At 37.0% G+C, this 19,676-nt stretch overlaps 1 protein-coding gene across 4 annotated transcripts in view; it reads left to right on the forward strand.

Moving 5' to 3' along the window:
• nos1apa (nitric oxide synthase 1 (neuronal) adaptor protein a) overlaps positions 1-19,676 on the forward strand; it is a 159,326-nt gene that overhangs the window by 91,570 nt on the left and 48,080 nt on the right. For all 4 annotated transcript variants that reach the window (XR_014537646.1, XM_083567087.1, XM_083567086.1 and 1 more), the window contains exons 5-6: positions 7,684-7,792; positions 12,423-12,564. Coding sequence is in view for 3 of the 4 variants with exons in the window: in XM_083567087.1 (XP_083423213.1) it covers positions 7,684-7,792; positions 12,423-12,564 (251 nt within the window). In the remaining variant the exon portion in view is untranslated. The remainder of the gene's footprint in view (positions 1-7,683; positions 7,793-12,422; positions 12,565-19,676) is intronic.

Raw genomic sequence — 19,676 nt, forward strand, 5'->3', positions numbered from 1 at the left:
GAGGATTATTGCATGTCAGATCTCGTACAGGAGATACACAGATCTGATCACAGCTACAAATACACTGCTATAGGGAAGAAAGCGAAAGCATGTGCGGGTTTTTTTATCATTAGTTTATAAAATATTGCTGTGGGTTGCTGGTGAAGGGGGCGCAAAAACATTGGAAAAATGACTGCTTCGGATATTCTTCTTATTTATTTTTATAATAATTATTTATTCTCTTTATAAAAGTTGCTGTATCATAATACAGTAATCCTGAGTTGCTTCGTCATAATATTTCTTGTAAAAAGAATTTGGGGCAAATCTGTGGTTGACTGATCAGAAGGTTGGGGATTTAATCTCTGGTATTGCCAAGCTGCCACTTTTGGGCCCTTGAGCATGGCCCTTGAGCCTCTGTGCTCCAAGGGTGCTGTTTCCTGGCTGACCCTACACTCCCACCCCAGACTATCAATATGAAGAAACTGTGCTGTAAAAGTACATGCGAAAAGCACCTGTTTTTTTTTTCTTTATTTTCTTTTATATTAATGCTAATTATTTATTTTAAATATATTGCATATAAATTATTGCCTAAGAAACGATTTAACATTAGCATACAAATAATAGGTTAGAGTAAATTTTTTTATACCATAAAGATAGAAGAAAAGTAGTTATAAAAAATTTTTAAAACTATATAAATATAGTATAGTAATATAATATAAAATATATATTTATTTCCTTTTCTTTTCTTTTCTTTTCTTTTTTTTCTTTCTTTTTTTTTTTCTTTCGCTCTCCAATGCAAACCAACTTAAATCCCAGCTGATTCGTTTATAATGTTTAGTATATACTACACAAAATATTCCACAGTTAACATTCTTAAACCTCGATCAGAAAACATTTAAGATTCAACCACTGACAAAATATAAACGTCAATATGAGACGTGAAAATAAAACCGTCAAATGGCTGGATATAAATAAAAAAAAATCAATAAATACAATTGATTGATTGATTGATTGATTAATTGATTGTAATGCAGACACCAGACAAAATGAGTCACAGAGACAAAGAAATTTCCACTTCTGAAAGAAACGTTATGCAGTATTACACAGGATTTCAGCAGCAATGTCATTTTTCTGTTGTCCTTTTTGCCTTAAAACAAATAAAATATGAACATTTTGGTTGTTGATTAGTAATTATTTATACCACAGTCCTGCTGTACTCGCTCTAATACATGATCATTTTTATTATGTATTATTGCAATATAAGTTGCAAACAAGTGCCACATAAACAGATTAAAAAATCGCTCCTAATGTGAAGATGTTTGTTTGGAATTACATATTAAATGTAAAAGAACAACCAACAAACACACTTATATACACACTTTTGTGTTTCTTAATTGGGGTCTAACAAATATAAACTATTTAATAAAAATATTCTATTCATTTAATTTGATTTCATCAAAGAAATTTGTGCCTATTTAATCGATTATGCAATTACATTTTATATATAATTTTTTTTTTATTTAAGCCAAGCAAGCAATTTAATTAAAATAGTAAAAAAAAAATAAAATAAAATAAACTCTCGATGCGCACACGTTAATAATAATAAATGACGTTAATAAAAAAACAGCGGATTTATTTTTATTTACTTATTTTTTTTTTTTTGCATTTTCTTTTCCCCTTTAAATATACCATGACTTAAAAACCAAGTTACGTACTAAACTGTGAATTTTGTGCATAGGTTATATGCTTTAAAGATAATAATGAGTAACTGGTAACTATAATTTTTTATACGGTTGCTAAAATGCCACTGAGCTCAGCTCAAATTCAGCCTGCTGCGTCGCACTAAGTCATGATAAAAAAAAAACTAGATAGAGGAGGAAATTGTGTCTCTACAGCTGGTAGTTTGATTACTGATGCACCACATCTCCTGCTCACTTATTTCAAATGCAGGTCTATTCAGAGGGTTTCGAGCACAATGCAAAAATAATTCAATCACAATTTCTGAGTAAATTACTAAGGAAGTGGGTCAGAGACTAATCTGCTTATGCGGGAAAGAAAATGTGAACCCCAAGGGAAAAAAATAAATAAATCTCCTGACCGGAAAGGTCAGATGGGTCTGCAGTGATGCCATGAATCTCAGTATCCTGCCTGAAATAATGAGCCGTGACTCAGCAGAGCGGCAATTTAATAGAGTTACTTTGATCCACGGCTTTATATCGACAGTTATACCTCTGCGCTGTTGAATTAGTAATACTGATGGGGCAGAAGGTGTTGAGTTTTACTCGCATGCAGAATCTAATGAACATAACAATTGCCATGGATTTGCATATTTAAGTGATGGCAAGTGTTTCATAGATTCAATGATGTGGAACAACTAAGTGTTAATGGGTAAAAAAAAATGACGTCTATTAATAAGTAAACACAACTTTTGGTGTTGTACTTTAAAATGGTCTCGGATCAGCTTTAGGGTTGTAACAGTAATTCTACATGGTGTCAGGCCACTTTACAGCACCCCCGTCATTGATTATCTGCCTAAAAAAGGCCACTGTATTGAGCTTCATTCTTTAAACAGCAGATGCCAGTGACGATGTGTTAAAAAGCGACGATTAAGAATGGCGAATCCTTTCAGGAATGTAAACGTCTTGGAAATGGAGGCTGCGTAAAGCTGGGCCTTATACAAGTCTCCTTTTCCTCCTCCGCACTTCCTTCATTTTTCATCCTCTGACACAAAGACGATAAACTGTTCATCCAGGCTTCACTGAAACACAAACCTGCACACCGTCAAGCAGTTTCCAGCTGTCCAGCTTTTTAACCTCCTCACTACATTCGCCACATTTTCCACCATCACATTTACTACGTTATTCATTTTTCCATGTTAGATTGCCCTCTTAGTAACTGAGTGCTACTGATGTGTGTTTATATATATATATATATATATATATATATATACAGTACAGACCGAAAGTCTTTCTCTCAACTCTACAATTTTCATAGTCATGAAAATAAAGAAAACTCTTTGAATGAGCAGGTGTGTCCAAACTTTTGGTCTGTACTGTGTGTGTATATATATATATATATTATATTACAGTACAGACCAAAAGTTTGGACACATCCATGGTGCGCTTCGGGAAGAAAAGAGCAGCCGTTGAGAGAGTGCCGGTGGGAAGACACGTACCGGGATACGCATGCACGATAACAACGACCGGCGTGAACCAACATATACCAACAATAACGGACAGTGAGAGTGTGGAAGTTTAAATAGGAGCTGGTGATGATGATAAACGAGCACCATATGTGCGCGATTGAAGCCGGGAGCTTCAGAGAAAGCGGCCGAGAAAACACCTGACACGCTGAAGGGGGCTGAAGGGGGCGTGGCAGGTGGATTCCTGACAGATAAACATGTACTGTATGTATTTTTATAACATGCCTTCATCAAACAAATCGCGGCAACGCTGTTGTGTAAAAAAAAACCCTCCAAAAACACGTGCATGCACATTCTCATTTATTAACGCACATCATGTACATAAAGAAATTTCAAGCACGTTAATATACTGCCGCCATTTTGATTTCCGTTTATCTCATTCATCGGTTACCTCGATGCTTTTTGGCGACCCCCTAGGACATCGACATAACCGGGTTCCACTGTACATAACAAAAAAGTGAACTGAATGTCATATTGTAGGTTCTTCAAAGTAGGCATCAAGAGAATGCCAAGAGTGTGCAAAGCAGTAATCTAAGCAAAAGGTGGCTACTTTGAAGAACCTACAATATGACATATTTTCAGTTGTTTCACACTTTTTTGTTATTTATATAATTCCACGTGTTAATTCATAGTTTTGATGCCTTCAGTGTGAATCTACAATTTTCATAGTCATGAAAATAAAGAAAACTCTTTGAATGAGAAGGTGTGTCCAAACTTTTGGTCTGTACTGTATATATAAAATATATAAACTTTTGATCTGTACTGTATATGTGTGTATATATATATATATATACACCTGACTCGACATGGTCTGCTTCGACATTTTCCCTGAGGTGGCTCGAAGTTGTGGCGCTAATTGCGTCATCGGGTTCGCAGCTTCTTGCTTTTGATGGTGGTTGTAGGAGAAGTCACACGGCAGGAAAGAGCCTTCTGACGCTCGGAGGAAAAAAATTGTCGCAATGGCTGTTAATCGGCTGTTAGAGAACATGTCCAACCGGCAAAGAAATACTCCAGATTTTAGTCTCAGATTATAGGAATCTTTAGGGTTTTCAACGATTTCTCAGATGACCACATCGTGGTAGCAGCATTATGAGATATATATATATATATATATATATATATATATATATATATATATATATATATATATATATATACAGTAAAACCCTGTTGGACGAGCATAATTCGTTCTTGAAAATTGCTCTTAGGTCCATTTGCTCGTACGTTCGAACTAATTTTCCCTATAAGAATGAATGTAAAAGTGATTAAATCTGTTCCGAGATCTCATCCGATCGCTTATTTCTGCACTTAAAAAGTATTTGTAGCCTGTTTTAACAAACAAATACACCGCAAATTACCGTAATGTTAACATAATTTAACATTTACTCGTGATAGTGGTTGATTGCGAGTGTAAGACACGCAACACGCTCATAACCTCCTCGGTTTCCATGGTAATTATATTTACTTTCGTTTTCACAGCACCATCTCAGATTTTATTGGGAGACATTTTTCAAGATTTCTAGTGAAATAAAAATATAACACTAAAAAAAGTGAAGTTTTTGCTGCACTGAACAACAAGAGCAACCGAGTGATACGTCATCAACTAAGCGACTGATGCGACCCTCCGCCGAAAACGGGGAACCGGCAGCGTGGGTTTGCTCATGCCTTCGAAATTTGCTTGTGAAATAGGGTACAATTTTGCGAGCAAGGACGCTCGTATCTCCGTTTGCTCGTACTATAGGTTGCTCGTACAACGGGGTTTTACTGTGTGTGTGTGTATATATATATATATATATATATATATATATATATATATATATATATATATATATATATATATATATATATATATATAATGCTGCTCATATTTTTTTTTTATTATTATATATCCAGGGTTGAGTGTGTGAAGCCTGAACGCACCCAAGAGTTGTGAAGTATAAACAGATGATCCCTAATTTTCTCATTTTGTAACAGTGTTGGAAACCACAACCCTCCGTTATCTAGTTATTATGTCTTTCGGGGGTGTAACCAAATACAGGCGAATTAGTTGGGGCCTCTAAACTAATAGATTCATTTTTTTTATTTTTTTTATTTATTTATTTTTTTTTATTTTTTTTTTTTATGAAAAAATACACAATTGTAGTCTTAACTAAATGACCTGTTATACTTTCTCTCAACGTATGCTTAAAAATAAACTTAACAGGGCATCTGGTTAAGACTAGAATTGTCCATCATGAATGAAATTCAGTATAATGCAAAAAAATAAAAATTATAAATTAATAAACCGTGTGAGTTGCTGCGACAAACCGATATCATGTCAGTAAACTTTTAGTTCTTTAGTAACACTCTTGTCTGCATCGTGTTGCTTTAAATTAGAGTTCTAGATTTTTAAATAGAACCAAATCTATTAATTAGAACACATTTTAAGCTAAGAAAAGTAGAGATACTGCACGACCCATGGAAGTGGGTTCAAGTGAAAAGCACCTCTCTCACAACAAATATGAGCTGGAGTCATGTAGCTGAAGCTGACCTGCAATAACCTTTCAGTTTCCTCCACTTCTGGTTTTAATTCAAATTGAGATGTAGATATTCAGAGCAGTAAATGTACAGACGGAGGCACTGCATTACCCACTTAATGTCTATAAATATATTCTAATGGATCCTAATAGTTTTTGGTAAAAAGAAAATAGTTCTAGAAAGTGGTGGATGAAGTACACAAACTATGTAAAGTAGGCAAAAAATGACTCCAGTAAAAGTGCGTCCTTTACACTTTCGCTCGAGTACAAAAGTGTTTACCTTCAAATGTGCTTAAGTTTTCAAAGTGCTATCATTTATTATGGCTGTTACGTTCCTATTATTATTTTGGTCACCAGACTCTTTTCTTAATCAACTTAGTTTATGTAAAAAGACTCCAAAGTTACTCTTAGCGCACAAATCTATGAATGATACTAATAAGTCAAACACTAATTGATTTCTATTCAAATGAAATAATTTGACTTAACTACTTACAAAAAAAAACTAATTTTACTGTATTTGAGTAAAAAGGAAGATATAAAATATATTAAAGTCTCCCCAAATGGAAATACTTCAGAAATGTACAGATACGTGAAAAACTTACTTAAGTACAGTAACGAATTACATTTAATTTGCTCCTGTCCACCACTGATTATAGCAACAAAGAAATATTACTACTTGTATATTTAGATTATTTGTTGAAAAATCTTCACTGAAGGACATAATCTTCATCTCAGTATCTGTAAACTGTAATTGCTGCGGATATGTAACAGTTCTGCGGTCTACTGTTAGAACACTGTACTGGCATGTACATGTATTGCATGGTTCTATAGATATATTTTAGTACAGTTTTACTGATTATTCCAATGAGATATGAATGGAAAACAGCTCACTCTCATACAATGCTTAGAAGTTTCATTATAAACCAGGTGATTGATGGCCATCAGGGTGATTGTGATAAATAAAGCAGGTTTACTGATGCACAGAAGATTGACACTGGTATTATTGCACACACACACACACACACACACACACACACACACACACACACCTTTTTTAATAACGCACTGCAACCACCAGGCAGAATAACAAACGCTAAAATCACAGCAAACATCTCCGCTCTTCTATTTATTTATTTTTAAAGAAAGGCACCCGAAGTCACTTGATGAGCAACAGCTCGAGAAGAAGTGACTGATAGCAGTTATTTTCTCTCGTAGACATTTTATTTCATTCACTCTGAGGCAGCTTTTGCCGATGCCATATTTTGCTTGCAATCTACTCTTCATGCTGACTTGTGGTCACAATGGTTTTTCAGCCAACTTGTATTGTTAATGGTGTATGATATTTTCACAGGAATTTGCTTAGATTTGAATATGTCCAGACTAAAGGTCGACCAATAGTGGATTTTATTTGATACCAATAACTCGGTTCGATCGTACTTACCAATAACCGATTTATCAACCGATAGTTTTTAAAATGGATACTGGATAAAAAAAACAAACATAACACTTTGTGTAAAATAATGCTAAACTTTATTACACACAAAAAAATACAGTACTGAATTATTAAAATGTGCTAAATGAAATAAATATGAATGTTAATTAATAAATATAATTATTTAAATTATAAACAATAAATATAATATAGTGGTCCCTGTGCATAAACGTGTAAAAACAAACAGCACTTCTAGTCAGCGATTCATCTCTAGAGGCCACTTCACTAACGGACGCAACCCGGAAAAACTATCTGTATGGGTTTTTGCCAATAGTTCCAGCAATAAACTATCGGTGACAATTAATTGGCAAAACTAATCAATCGGTCGACCTTAAGTCCAGACCACTGTCCTATTGATGTTGGGATGAGTGTTGGTCTCGAAGCATTTTCACTTTTGAGAAGTAATTAATGTATAAAATGATGTGTGATTTTGTTATCAACACAAATTCCCACGAGCACCGGTGCCATTCTGAATCCATTTTTTGTTTTCACAGGATCTTCTACGTGTCACACGATTCACAGGATCTTAAAATCTTCAGTTATATAGCCAGAGACGGGCAGAGCAACGTGTTCAGATGCAACGTCTTCAAATCCAAAAAGAAGGTACGTTCGCTTTTCGGTGAGGCTGCATAATTGGTTTATTTTCCAAAGGTTTAAAGAAAAACTAATTATTACCTCAGGAAATTGTTGAGCCGGTAGAAGGCAGTGCAGGAAAACCAGAAAGAGAGAAATCCAGTGTTTTCAAGCCATCTATGTGCTGATCTCTGGCTCGTTTCAGCAAATCAGCTCTCTTTGTACCATGAAAATAACCCCCCTAGTTCAACATGCTGAAAACACTCATGTTCTTCTAATGAGAGAGGCAGCACTGAACAGGATGGACTCACTGGAGTCACAGATCGATGACGTAAAACTTTAGAGAAGTATTTTTCTTGTTTTTGACCATCATACAGTCTAACGTTATGACAAATGAGATCCTACAGTGTTACAATAGATTGTACAGCCTGACAAGCAACAAGCACAAAAGGACTATTAAAGTGGGCACTCAGCAATACTTTTCTAATGTTCACTTTGCATTAACAGGGGTTTCCTCCTGGTTCTCTGGTTTCATCCCACCTTTTAAAAACTACTAGGTGTATAAAAATGCCCCTAGTTGTGATGCTTTACCATTAAATGGTGTCTCATATATCATGGATTCCCACCTCACTTCTAGTTCTGAAGAGTAAAGATGGAAGGATGAAGGTATGAATGGATAGATGGAAGGAAAAAAAATAATGAATTGCTTGCATTGATTTTGCTTTCATTTTATCCAAATAACTAAACCATGAACCTTTGCCTGATAAACAGTTCATTATTGCAAAATCCAAATGATGGGGAAATATATCTGATATCTCAGATATATCAGATTAAGATTTTCTGTTTAAAATAATAGAGATTAGGCTCTGCCCAGAGAGAGCAATGAATGGAGGATTTTCTCACATGGCTCAGGCACCATCAGCAAACAACATGATCCAGGGCTCTTTCCAACTGAGTAAGGCCACAAATTGACAGCTATAAATACACCTCTGACGCAAGTTATTAGTTTGGCACTGATCGGCTCCGTAAATGCCAACACTGAAAAAGCTTTTCTCTTCATTCTGGAAACGGACATGTTTTGATGATTGGGATATGATGGTCATGTAGAGCTTTGCAAACTGTTACAGGACATATATGCTGTCAGCTTAGACCTAAATTGTTCTGGTCCTTTTTTTTAAATCAGCTTACATATTCAAATAGCTCATTTGATTCCCATTTCTGCACGTTTGTTGTATTCCTTATAAGGCTACTATGGCTATTTTTTGTGGACTTGAACTGGGAAAGCTCAGGATGTACCATCTGGCCAATATAAATATTTAAATATGTGAACGATTTGCACTGCATTTGACAGAAATCTGCAACTCCAACAATGTCCACTTGACTGGCAGCTCAGCATCAACGTTAAACAGTAGGAATCTGTAACACATCTAAAAATCTATAACATTGACTAAAAAGCTCATTGTTCTTAAGGTCGAACATTAATGGATTTTACAGATAGCTAGGTTGGATCGTACTTGTCAATAACCAAAATAATCAATTGAGTTTTTTTTTTTAATGGATACATTAAAATTTATGCATTAATGGATGCATTTAAAATAATACTGAACTTTATACCAAAAATTAAAAACCCTACTGAATCAGGAAAATGTGCTAAATTAAATAAATATGAATATATACATTTTATTAATAAATATTGAGGCAAAAAAAACAACCATGCATTCAAACCGAAACAAAAAGTAACAAATGATAAAAACAGTTACATCCAATATGAACAATAATAAAAAAAGAATAAAATCACTTCATATAAACAGCACATGCCGTCACCTCTAGAGGCTGCTTTTGTAATTTATAACCTAACCCGGAAAAACTATCAGTAGGGTTTTTTGCAGAAAGTTCTATTAACCAACTATCAGTTGTTTTTTTAAAAAACATAATAATTGAAGTTCATTGAAAGGAGAAGGAGGTGGCTGCTAGCCTCTTATCTTTTCAGTATTTTCTTTCACAACTTCTTTCACCTGTACACTATAGTTTGGTCCTCAGGCTTCAGTGAAATTAGCTTTGCTCCTAGCTGGTAATTTTCAGAAAGAAAGAGTTTATTCTCTTGGCATTGTCTCACTTCTAAATACAAAGCAATGGATTAAAAAGACAGAGGTAATTACTGCATCCTGGCACATGCAGGTTCATTTATGCTTCTTGGTCAGATTCTCTGCTTTTCCAAGGTGAAAATGTGGCCATTTTGGACCTCAGTGACTCAGAAATAGTCCAGTGTTTTAGGCAGGAATCTGTGAAACATAATTGTTCATCAGAGACTGGAGCGTCTCCTGGCTTACGGCTTCATTTCATTCCCCAGCATCACCGCTCATCACTGTAAAGCACATTTTCAGTGGCGTTCTGAGTCATTGCACATCACCAGCTGGAGCTGGCCTGCAATAAGGGAAGATGTGATCACACCGTAGTGATATCAACTTTGCCGTCGGTCTCATTGAATCAAGACATATTTTTGGGTAAATGCGTTGTTAAACTGTGTTTTTGTGCTGCTTCTTCAAGGACAAATTGTGCATATGTGAAACATCCACAGAAGCACACTATTATAATCAGTTATAATTATAATCACAGTCTTGATGTCACCCAAATGAGGATGGGTTTCCCCTTTTGAGTCTGGTTCCTCTTAAGGTTTCTTCCTCATGACATCGAAGGGAGATTTTCCTTGCCACAGTCGCCATGGCTGCACATCAGGGATAAATACACATCGTTCACCTTAACTGTTAAATTCTGTAAAGCTGCTTTGAGACAATGTCTGTTGTGAAAAGCGCTATACAAATAAACTTGACTTTACTTGAATATATATTTGTTTAAAGGGTTGTCGGAAAATATCGGTACATGTGGGTATCACGATATTTTGTTTGCTGATACTGTATCGATTCTCAAAAACGCAATATCAATATTTACTTTTCTTTTTTTTTTTTTTTTTTTTAAGATTAATGGCAATTTTTTAGTTTTACGTTTATATTCCGATCGCTAGACAGAAAGCAGTCTTCTTATCTCTGAACTTAAACAGTGACAGGAAATACTAGCATAAGGGCATGCCACTAATGGTAGCATTAGAATATCCAGGTGTTTCCTGGGGGTGCTGCTGGGAAAACGATTAGTATTATAACTTCCGCCGGAAGTGCTGGCAGCATTGACTGACTTGCGCCAACGCCATGTGCGATTTGTTGGGAATTGGTTAAAATGGCGATATCCCACTTAATATGATGTGTCTTTAACATCTATGTGCATATGTTTAAAAAAGATTGTATCTTTTTAAATGACCATGTTGGGTGCAATGATACTAATCGTGTTAAACGTGTTGCATTTACCCTGATACCGCGAAGGTGTGGTACGGGTAAATCTGGCACAGGTCTCATGGTATGGGTAGGTTTAAGGGGTTTGCGTTAACTGCCATTTTAGATGTAATGAATGCAAATGCAGATCTCACCGTGTTCTGTTTCTTTTTATTTTTTTGCTAAGGTTTGCATAAGGTGGTCTGTTTTTAATGACCACTTACCTAAAATAATATTCTAAGAAATCTCCTAATATATCTCATTGGGATCGCAATGTATCGCATCGTAACCCCTGTATGATGATGCGTATCGTGTCGCCAGATTTTTGTCGATACGCAGCCGTAATTTGGTGCTTACTGTCTATAGACAGAATTGAGAGAAAGTGATGTGTGTATACAAATTATTTTCTAGCTTTTTAATTTTTAAGGAAAAACCATCAAATTTCGTCTGCATTAATGACCCAGAGATGTGATGGTCAGAGTGTAGGTAGTAAAAAGAAAGAAAGAAATGAAAGCTGGAAAATTCTTTTGAACTGTTTTATGTAACCGTGCTCATTTTCATAGCCGAAAGCTCAGCACGGTGTCTCGCTCGATGCTTTAAGGCCTTTTTTTTTTTTTTTGATGAAGTGTGCAGCGTTCACAAAGGCGTCCATTGTTCTCTGAGGCCCTGGATGTCTCACACGCCTGACCCCCTCGGCTAAACAGTAAAGAATATTATCAGAGCTCCGCGGAGATGAAGGAGACAAAGCACTGTGTTTACTGATTTTTTATAGCCCACTTATTTATTCTTCTGTTCACACCGTATTATTATTATTAATTAATTTATGATTAATTATTATTAACAATCCTCTACTATATTGTAATTCATTTTTAATGGTGTCAAAATAGAATGTTTTTTTTTACTCTCATATGTTGTTTAAAGTGTTTAAAGTTGAACTAAATTGAACTTTGTGTGAGGAACTCTGACCGAGAAGTTTTTAAACGCACACACACACACACACACACACACACACACACACACACCCTCTGCACCTGTCCATTTATCTTGACTTCATTTTGGGTAAAAGAGACAGGCTCAAAAATTGTGTTCACGCACACAACCTTACATCTAAAACTAATCTGTCGCTTTGACAGCACCGGCATCAGCATTTTTCTGTGTTTCCACTTGTTAGCGAGCCAGCCAATTTGTCAAGCGTGCACGCACACACACACACACACACAAACTCGCACTGTCCGCTCACTCTCTTCACATCCTCAGCACATTAAAAAATAAATGACTAATTAGTTTTACATTTAAAAAGAAATACTGAGGTTAGTGGTGTGTTTTGCGGTTCACAGAGCCAGGCCATGCGCATCGTGCGGACAGTGGGTCAAGCGTTCGAGGTGTGTCACAAACTCAGCCTGCAGCACACACAGCAAAACGCAGACGGCCAAGAGGACGCTGACAGCCCCAAGACCTGCACAGACTCCGGCTTACAAGGTGAAACATACACACGGCACCTCAGCAATTCACTTTCCGATCTCAATGTTTAACACACGCATCAAGATCACATGACTGGAGATCTGACCATGTGCAGATGGAGGTTGAAATATGAGATGGATAAAACAGGTTTCTGTGTAGTAGCACAGAACATATTACTGGTAAACAAGACGATGCTAATCTTAAAAAATAGACTTTTGCCCTTGTCAGATTAAATATTATGTGGGGCTTTTAGTTAAAGGGCTCAAGTGATCAGGAAGACGTCTGCTACCACCAGGAGATTTGAGAATTGTGAGTTTGGTCCTGCTCTCTGGATGAAAAGTATGATTTTGCCCTTTCTGACCTGTCAGTCACAGTGGCACAAACCAATCATGGCCAGCTGTAGGCTCAGGTATGTGGATACAATGCTTTATAATGGAGCATGAGAAATGGTAGGACTGGATTTACAAGTCTCTGAGGTGAAAACTTGGAAAAGAAATGGCATATAAGTATGTGTTTCATGCTGCTTTTTGTAGGAATATCAGGAGCTAGTTGTTATATATGGAAATTCATATGGAAATCTGTTATGTAAAGCTTAACAATACAATATAATTTTATTTAGAGGTGTATATACTTCTTTTAATGGAACTAATTTTATTAACGTGCGATTAATGCAGCGCTCATTTGATATTGTGGTCTGTGGTGAGAGTAGGGAGCAGCGCTTATTTCTGTTTGACCATTTATATACACAGTGAGGAAAATAAGTATTTGAACACCCTGCTATTTTGCAAGTTCTCCCACTTAGAAATCTGAAGTCTGAAGTCAGAAGTCTGAAATTGTCATCGTAGGTGCATGTCCACTGTGAGAGACATAATCTAAAAAAAAAAAATCCAGAAATCACAATGTATGATTTTTTAAACTATTTATTTGTATGATACAGCTGCAAATAAGTATTTGAACACCTGAGAAAGTCAATGTTAATATTTGGTACAGTAGCCTTTGTTTGCAATTACAGAGGTCAAACGTTTCCTGTAGTTTTTCACCAGGTTTGCACACACTGCAGGAGGGATTTTGGCCCACTCCTTCACACAGATCTTCTCTAGATCAGTCAGGTTTCTGGCCTGTCGCTGAGAAACACGGAGTTTGAGCTCCCTCCAAAGATTCTCTATTGGGTTTAGGTCTGGAGACTGGCTAGGCCATGCCAGAACCTTGATATGCTTCTTACAGAGCCACTCCTTGGTTATCCTGGCTGTGTGCTTCGGTTTATTGTCATGTTGGAAGACCCATCCTCGACCCATCTTCAATGCTCTAACTGAGGGAAGGAGGTTGTTCCCCAAAATCCCGCAATACATGGCCCCGGTCATCCTCTCCTTAATACAGTGCAGTCGCCCTGTCCCATGTGCAGAAAAAAAAACCCATGCTTTACAGTAGGGATGGTGTTCTTGAGATGGTACTCATCATTCTTCTTCCTCCAAACACGTTTAGTGGAATTATGACCCAAAAGTTCTATTTTGGTCTCATCTGACCACATGACTTTCTCCCATGACTTCTCTGGATCATCCAAATGGTCTTTGGCAAACTTAAGACATGCCTGGACATGTGCTGGTTTAAGCAGGGGAACCTTCCGTGCCATGCATGATTTCAAACCATGACGTCTTAGTGTATTACCAAGAGTAACCTTGGAAACGGTGGTCCCAGCTCTTTTCAGGTCATTGACCAGATCCTCCCGTGTAGTTCTGGGCTGATTTCTCACCTACCTTAGGATCATTGAGACCCCACAAGGTGAGATCTTGCATGGAGCCCCAGTCCGAGGGAGATTGACAGTCATGTTTAGCTTCTTCCATTTTCTAATGATTGCTCCAACAGTGGACCTTTTTTCCACCAAGCTGCTTGGCACTTTCCCCGTAGCCCTTTCCAGCCTTGTGGAGGTGTACAATTTTGTCTCTAGTGTCTTTGGACAGCTCTTTGGTCTTGGCCATGTTAGTAGTTGAATTCTTACTGATTGTATGGGGTGGACAGGTGTCTTTATGCAGCTAACGACCTCAAACAGGTGCATCTAATTTAGGATAATAAATGTAGTGGAGGTGGACATTTTAAAGGCAGACTAACAGGTCTTTGAGGGTCAGAATTCTAGCTGATAGACAGGTGTTCAAATACTTATTTGCAGCTGTATTATACAAATAAATAGTTTAAAAATCATACATTGTGATTTCTGGATTTTTTTTTTTTTAGATTATGTCTCTCACAGTGGACATGCACCTACGATGACAATTTCAGACCCCTCCATGATTTGTAAGTGGGAGAACTTGCAAAATAGCAGGGTGTTCAAAAACTTATTTTCCTCACTGTATGTATATATATATATATATAAATGTGAAAGAGGCAAAATTAAAACCTTCAACGCAACGCACATTTATTCTCGACTTCCTTTCTTTACTCAGATATAAAAAAAACTCTACCGAAAAATAATTTGTAATTGCTAAACATGCCATTGTTTTACTGCCAATTTTCAAATCATGCACCAAAATCCACCATGATGCAACACATCCGTCAATTTAAACTGTTTGTGTGTAAACATTATAATACGTTATAAATTATATAAATTACATTATTATAATTTTATTAAATAATTTACAAGTATATTTTGTCTTCATGCTCTATGTTGGGTTTGGTTTTACTAATAATAAACATACATTTGCATAAATCATCCATATTTGTCGATGCACATGTTTATTAGAGTATTAAATACGTGAAAAGTATTAATTTAAGGTGCATTTAGAACTGATAAAAATGTGCTAATAAGTTGCGATTAACCTTATGACTATCACGCAATTAATCTCGATGAAATATTTTAATAGATTTTGATAGATTGACAGCCCTATATCAGCTCTCTATATATATATATATTTATATTTATATATATACAGTGAGGAAAATAAGTATTTGAACACCCTGCTATTTTGCAAGTTCTCCCACTTAGAAATCATGGAGGGGTCTGAAATTGTCATCGTAGGTGCATGTCCACTGTAAGAGACATACCCTAAAAAAAAATATCCAGAACTCACAATGTATGATTTTTTAACTATTTATTTGTATGATACAGCTGCAAATAAGTATTTGAACACCTGAGAAAGTCAATGTTAATATTTGGTACAGTAGCCTTTTTTTGCAATTACAGAGGTCAAACGTTTCCTGTAGTTTTTCACCAGGTTTGCACACACTGCAGGATGGATTTTGGCCCACTCCTCCACACAGATCTTCTCTAGATCAGTCAGGTTTCTGGCCTGTCGCTGAGAAACACGGAGTTTGAGCTCCCTCCAAAGATTCTCTATTGGGTTTAGGTCTGGAGACTGGCTAGGCCACGCCAGAACCTTGATATGCTTCTTACAGAGCCACTCCTTGGTTATCCTGGCTGTGTTCTTTGGGTCATTGTCATGTTGGATGCATCTTCAATGCTCTAACTGAGGGAAGGAGGTTGTTCCCCAAAATCTCGCAATACATGGCCCCGGTCATCCTCTCCTTAATACAGTGCAGTCGCCCTGTCTCATGTGCAGAAAAACACTCCCAAAGCATGATGCTACCACCACCATGCTTCACAGTAGGGATGGTGTTCTTGGGATGGTACTCATCATTCTTCTTCCTCCAAACACGTTTAGTGGAATTATAACCCAAAAGTTCTATTTTGGTCTCATCTGACCACATGACTTTCTCCCATGACTCTTCTGGATCATCCAAATGGTCATTGGCAAACTTAAGACGTGCCTGGACATGGCTGGTTTAAGCAGGGGAACCTTCCGTGCCATGCATGATTTCAAACCATGATGTCTTAGTGTATTACCAACAATAACCTTGGAAATAGTGGTCCCAGCTCTTTTCAGGTCATTGACCAGCTCCTCCCGTGTAGTTCTGGGCTGATTTCTCAGCTTCCTTAGGATCATTGAGACCCCTTGAGGTGAGATCTTGCATGGAGCCCCAGTCCGAGGGAGATTGACAGTCATGTTTAGCTTCTTCCATTTTCTAATGATTGCTCCAACAGTGGACCTTTTTTCACCAAGCTGCTTGGCACTTTCCCCGTAGCCCTTTCCAGCCTTGTGGAGGTGTACAATTTTGTCTCTAGTGTCTTTTGACAGCTCTTTGGTCTTGGCCATGTTAGTAGTTGAATTCTTACTGATTGTATGGGGTGGACAGGTGTCTTTATGCAGCTAACGACCTCAAACAGGTGCATCTAATTTAGGATAATAAATGTAGTGGAGGTGGACATTTTAAAGGCAGACTAACAGGTCTTTGAGGGTCAGAATTCTAGCTGATAGACAGGTGTTCAAATACTTATTTGCAGCTGTATCATACAAATAAATAGTTAAAAAATCATATATTGTGATTTCTGGATTTTTGATTTTTAGATTATGTCTCTCTCAGTGGACATGCACCTACGATGACAATTTCAGACCCCTCCATGATTTCTAAGTGGGAGAACTTGCAAAATAGCAGGGTGTTCAAATACTTATTTTCCTCACTGTATTTATTTATTCTGATGGGTTTAAAAAATCTATAATGTACATTTAAATTTTTTTGTTACATACGTTGTCTTACTCAGAGTAAACATATAAAGTTGGTCCTTTTCAGCTGAGAGAAAAAAAAAATAATGCCAAAATGAGAAGTTGTGAAATTGCTTCAGTGAATATAGTTAAACAGGCTCTTCACATTCATCCCGTGGGACCATACAGATTACGCCTATTTTTTAGTCTTATGCTCGGCACAGTCAGACGTAACGACTGGGAATTACTGAGACACTGCTTGTGATGATCAGTGGCTCCTTTTTCTTCCACTCCTCAAGTCATGAGTTCAGACATATTATATTATCCTGCTCGGTGCCCTTCACTACCTCAGGAGCTCCTTCTCTTTGAAATGCATGAGTTAGCCATCACCCACGCACCAGCACTCAGCCACACAAGAGTCACCCAGCCCCGGCCCCAGCGCTAGTGTAACAATCACTGTCACAGGGATGTGGCGCACACGTGTTAGCATCGGCTCCGGTACAATGTGCGACTCGCAACTTTGGGGACAAATTTAAAAGGATCACTAGTCTACAGTGGGCTGTCAGTGAACGTGGAGAGAGCATGCAGCTTTAATTCTTGCTGCAGTTATTTCGGTAAACATGAAAAAGTATTTTTCTGTATCATATCTGTTCATCTGCCATTAGACTTTCCAGACGTCCTGCACGTGTAAATTCGTTTACTGAAGCAATGCAGTTTGGTGCACAAATTAAAAATGTTGAGATTTTCCCATTTAAAGAGAAAAGAAATAAGATTATTACAGCATCCGTTGAAGATGTGCAAATGTGTAAGATTTAGAACCCACTAGAGACATCTTTAAAAAGCCCGTCAGATAATACTTTATTGGCATATTTGTCCGCCAGTTCTGCCTTATCTCTATATATGTCTTTGTTTATTATTATTAAATAGGAGTGATTTGGTAACTCACTAAGCTGCCACTTTTGGTGCATTTAAACAAAGCCCTTAACCCTCTGTGCTCTGAGGCACACACCCCCAGATTCATTACATCACTGCGATATAAAAAGAATTTCACTGTGCTGTAAAGCGTTAATCGGTTTTGACGATTAATCGGCACTGATAGTTGATTGCTTGAGCTTTCAACAAAAATCCATACCGGTCCCCTGTCATTACAAATGTGTCCTCTAGAGGCGAATCACGGATGCCACTTGCTGTTTGTTTTTGCACGTGAGACTGCGTGCTGCACGAAGAGCGCTATATTATGTTTATTATTTATAATTGATTAATTATATCATTATATTTATTCATTTATATATTCATATTTATTTCATTTAGCACATTTTTAGTTCAGTATAAAGTTTGGTACAATTTTACATGGAGTGTTATGATTGGTTGTTTTTTGATCCAGTATCCATTTAAAAAACTATCGGTTAATTAATTGGTTATCGGCAAATAGGATCCACACTATCTATAGGAATCTGTAAAATCCACTATTGGTTGACGTCTACTGTAAAGTAGATGTGACTAGTAATGTCTTATGTATAATATAATATTATCCACTTGTACATGTCTTGCCTGTCCATGGCATACAGCGGGTAAAATAAGTATTGAACACATCACCATTTCTTTCAGTATATATATTTCTAAAGGTGCTATTGACATGAAATCTTTACCAGATGTTGGTAACAACCAGTATATAAATCCACACATATAAAGAAATCAAACCATACATGTCCATAAATTAAGTTATGTGAAATAATGTGAAAAAGTATTGAACACATGAAGGAAGGGAGGTGAAAAAAGACATGGAAAGCAAAGACACCAGCTGAAATCAATCAGTAATTAGAAAGCAGTCCTGCCCCGTGTCAGTGCAAATTAATATCAGCTGCTTCAGTCCCAACTAATGGCCCATATAAAGATGTCCCGTTACCAAGGTGTCTCACAAGAAACATCTCATGATGGGTAAAAACAAAGATCGCTCTCAAGAACTTTGTAGCCTTATTGCAGCAAAACACACTGCTGGAATTGGTTGCAGAAGGATTTCAAAACTTCTGAATGTTGGGGCCATAATCTGGAAGTGGAAAGAACATTTCAACATAAACTGGCTCATAAGGTGCTCAACATAAGGTGCTCCTCGCAAGATTTCTGACAAAGGAAAAAAAAAAATATGAGAAGAGTTGCCCAAGAGCCAAGGACCACTTGTGGAGAGCTTCAGAAAGACCTGGAATTAGCAGGTGCAGTTGTTTCAAAGAAAACAAAAGGTAATTTAACCGCCATGACCTGTGTGCACGCTCACCATGTCTCCAAGACTCTGTTTCTGAAGAAAAAACATGTTAAAGTTCATTTAAACAACATTTGGACAAGCCTGTGAAATACTGGGAGAATAGTCTGGTCTCTTTGGATGCCATAATACACACTGTGTTTGGAGGACAAATGGCACTGCACATCACCCCATCAACATCATACCAACAATGAGGCTTAGTGGTGGAAACATCATGGTGTGGGGCTGTTTTCTGAATATGAATGGAAAAATGTACTGAGACTTTCTTGATAAAAATCTGCTGCTATCTACCAGGATGATGAAGATGAAACAAGGGTGGACATTTCAGCAAGACAACGATC

The sequence above is a fragment of the Silurus aristotelis genome (assembly GCF_946808225.1).
Source record: "Silurus aristotelis genome assembly, chromosome: 2".
NCBI lineage: Eukaryota > Metazoa > Chordata > Actinopteri > Siluriformes > Siluridae > Silurus > Silurus aristotelis.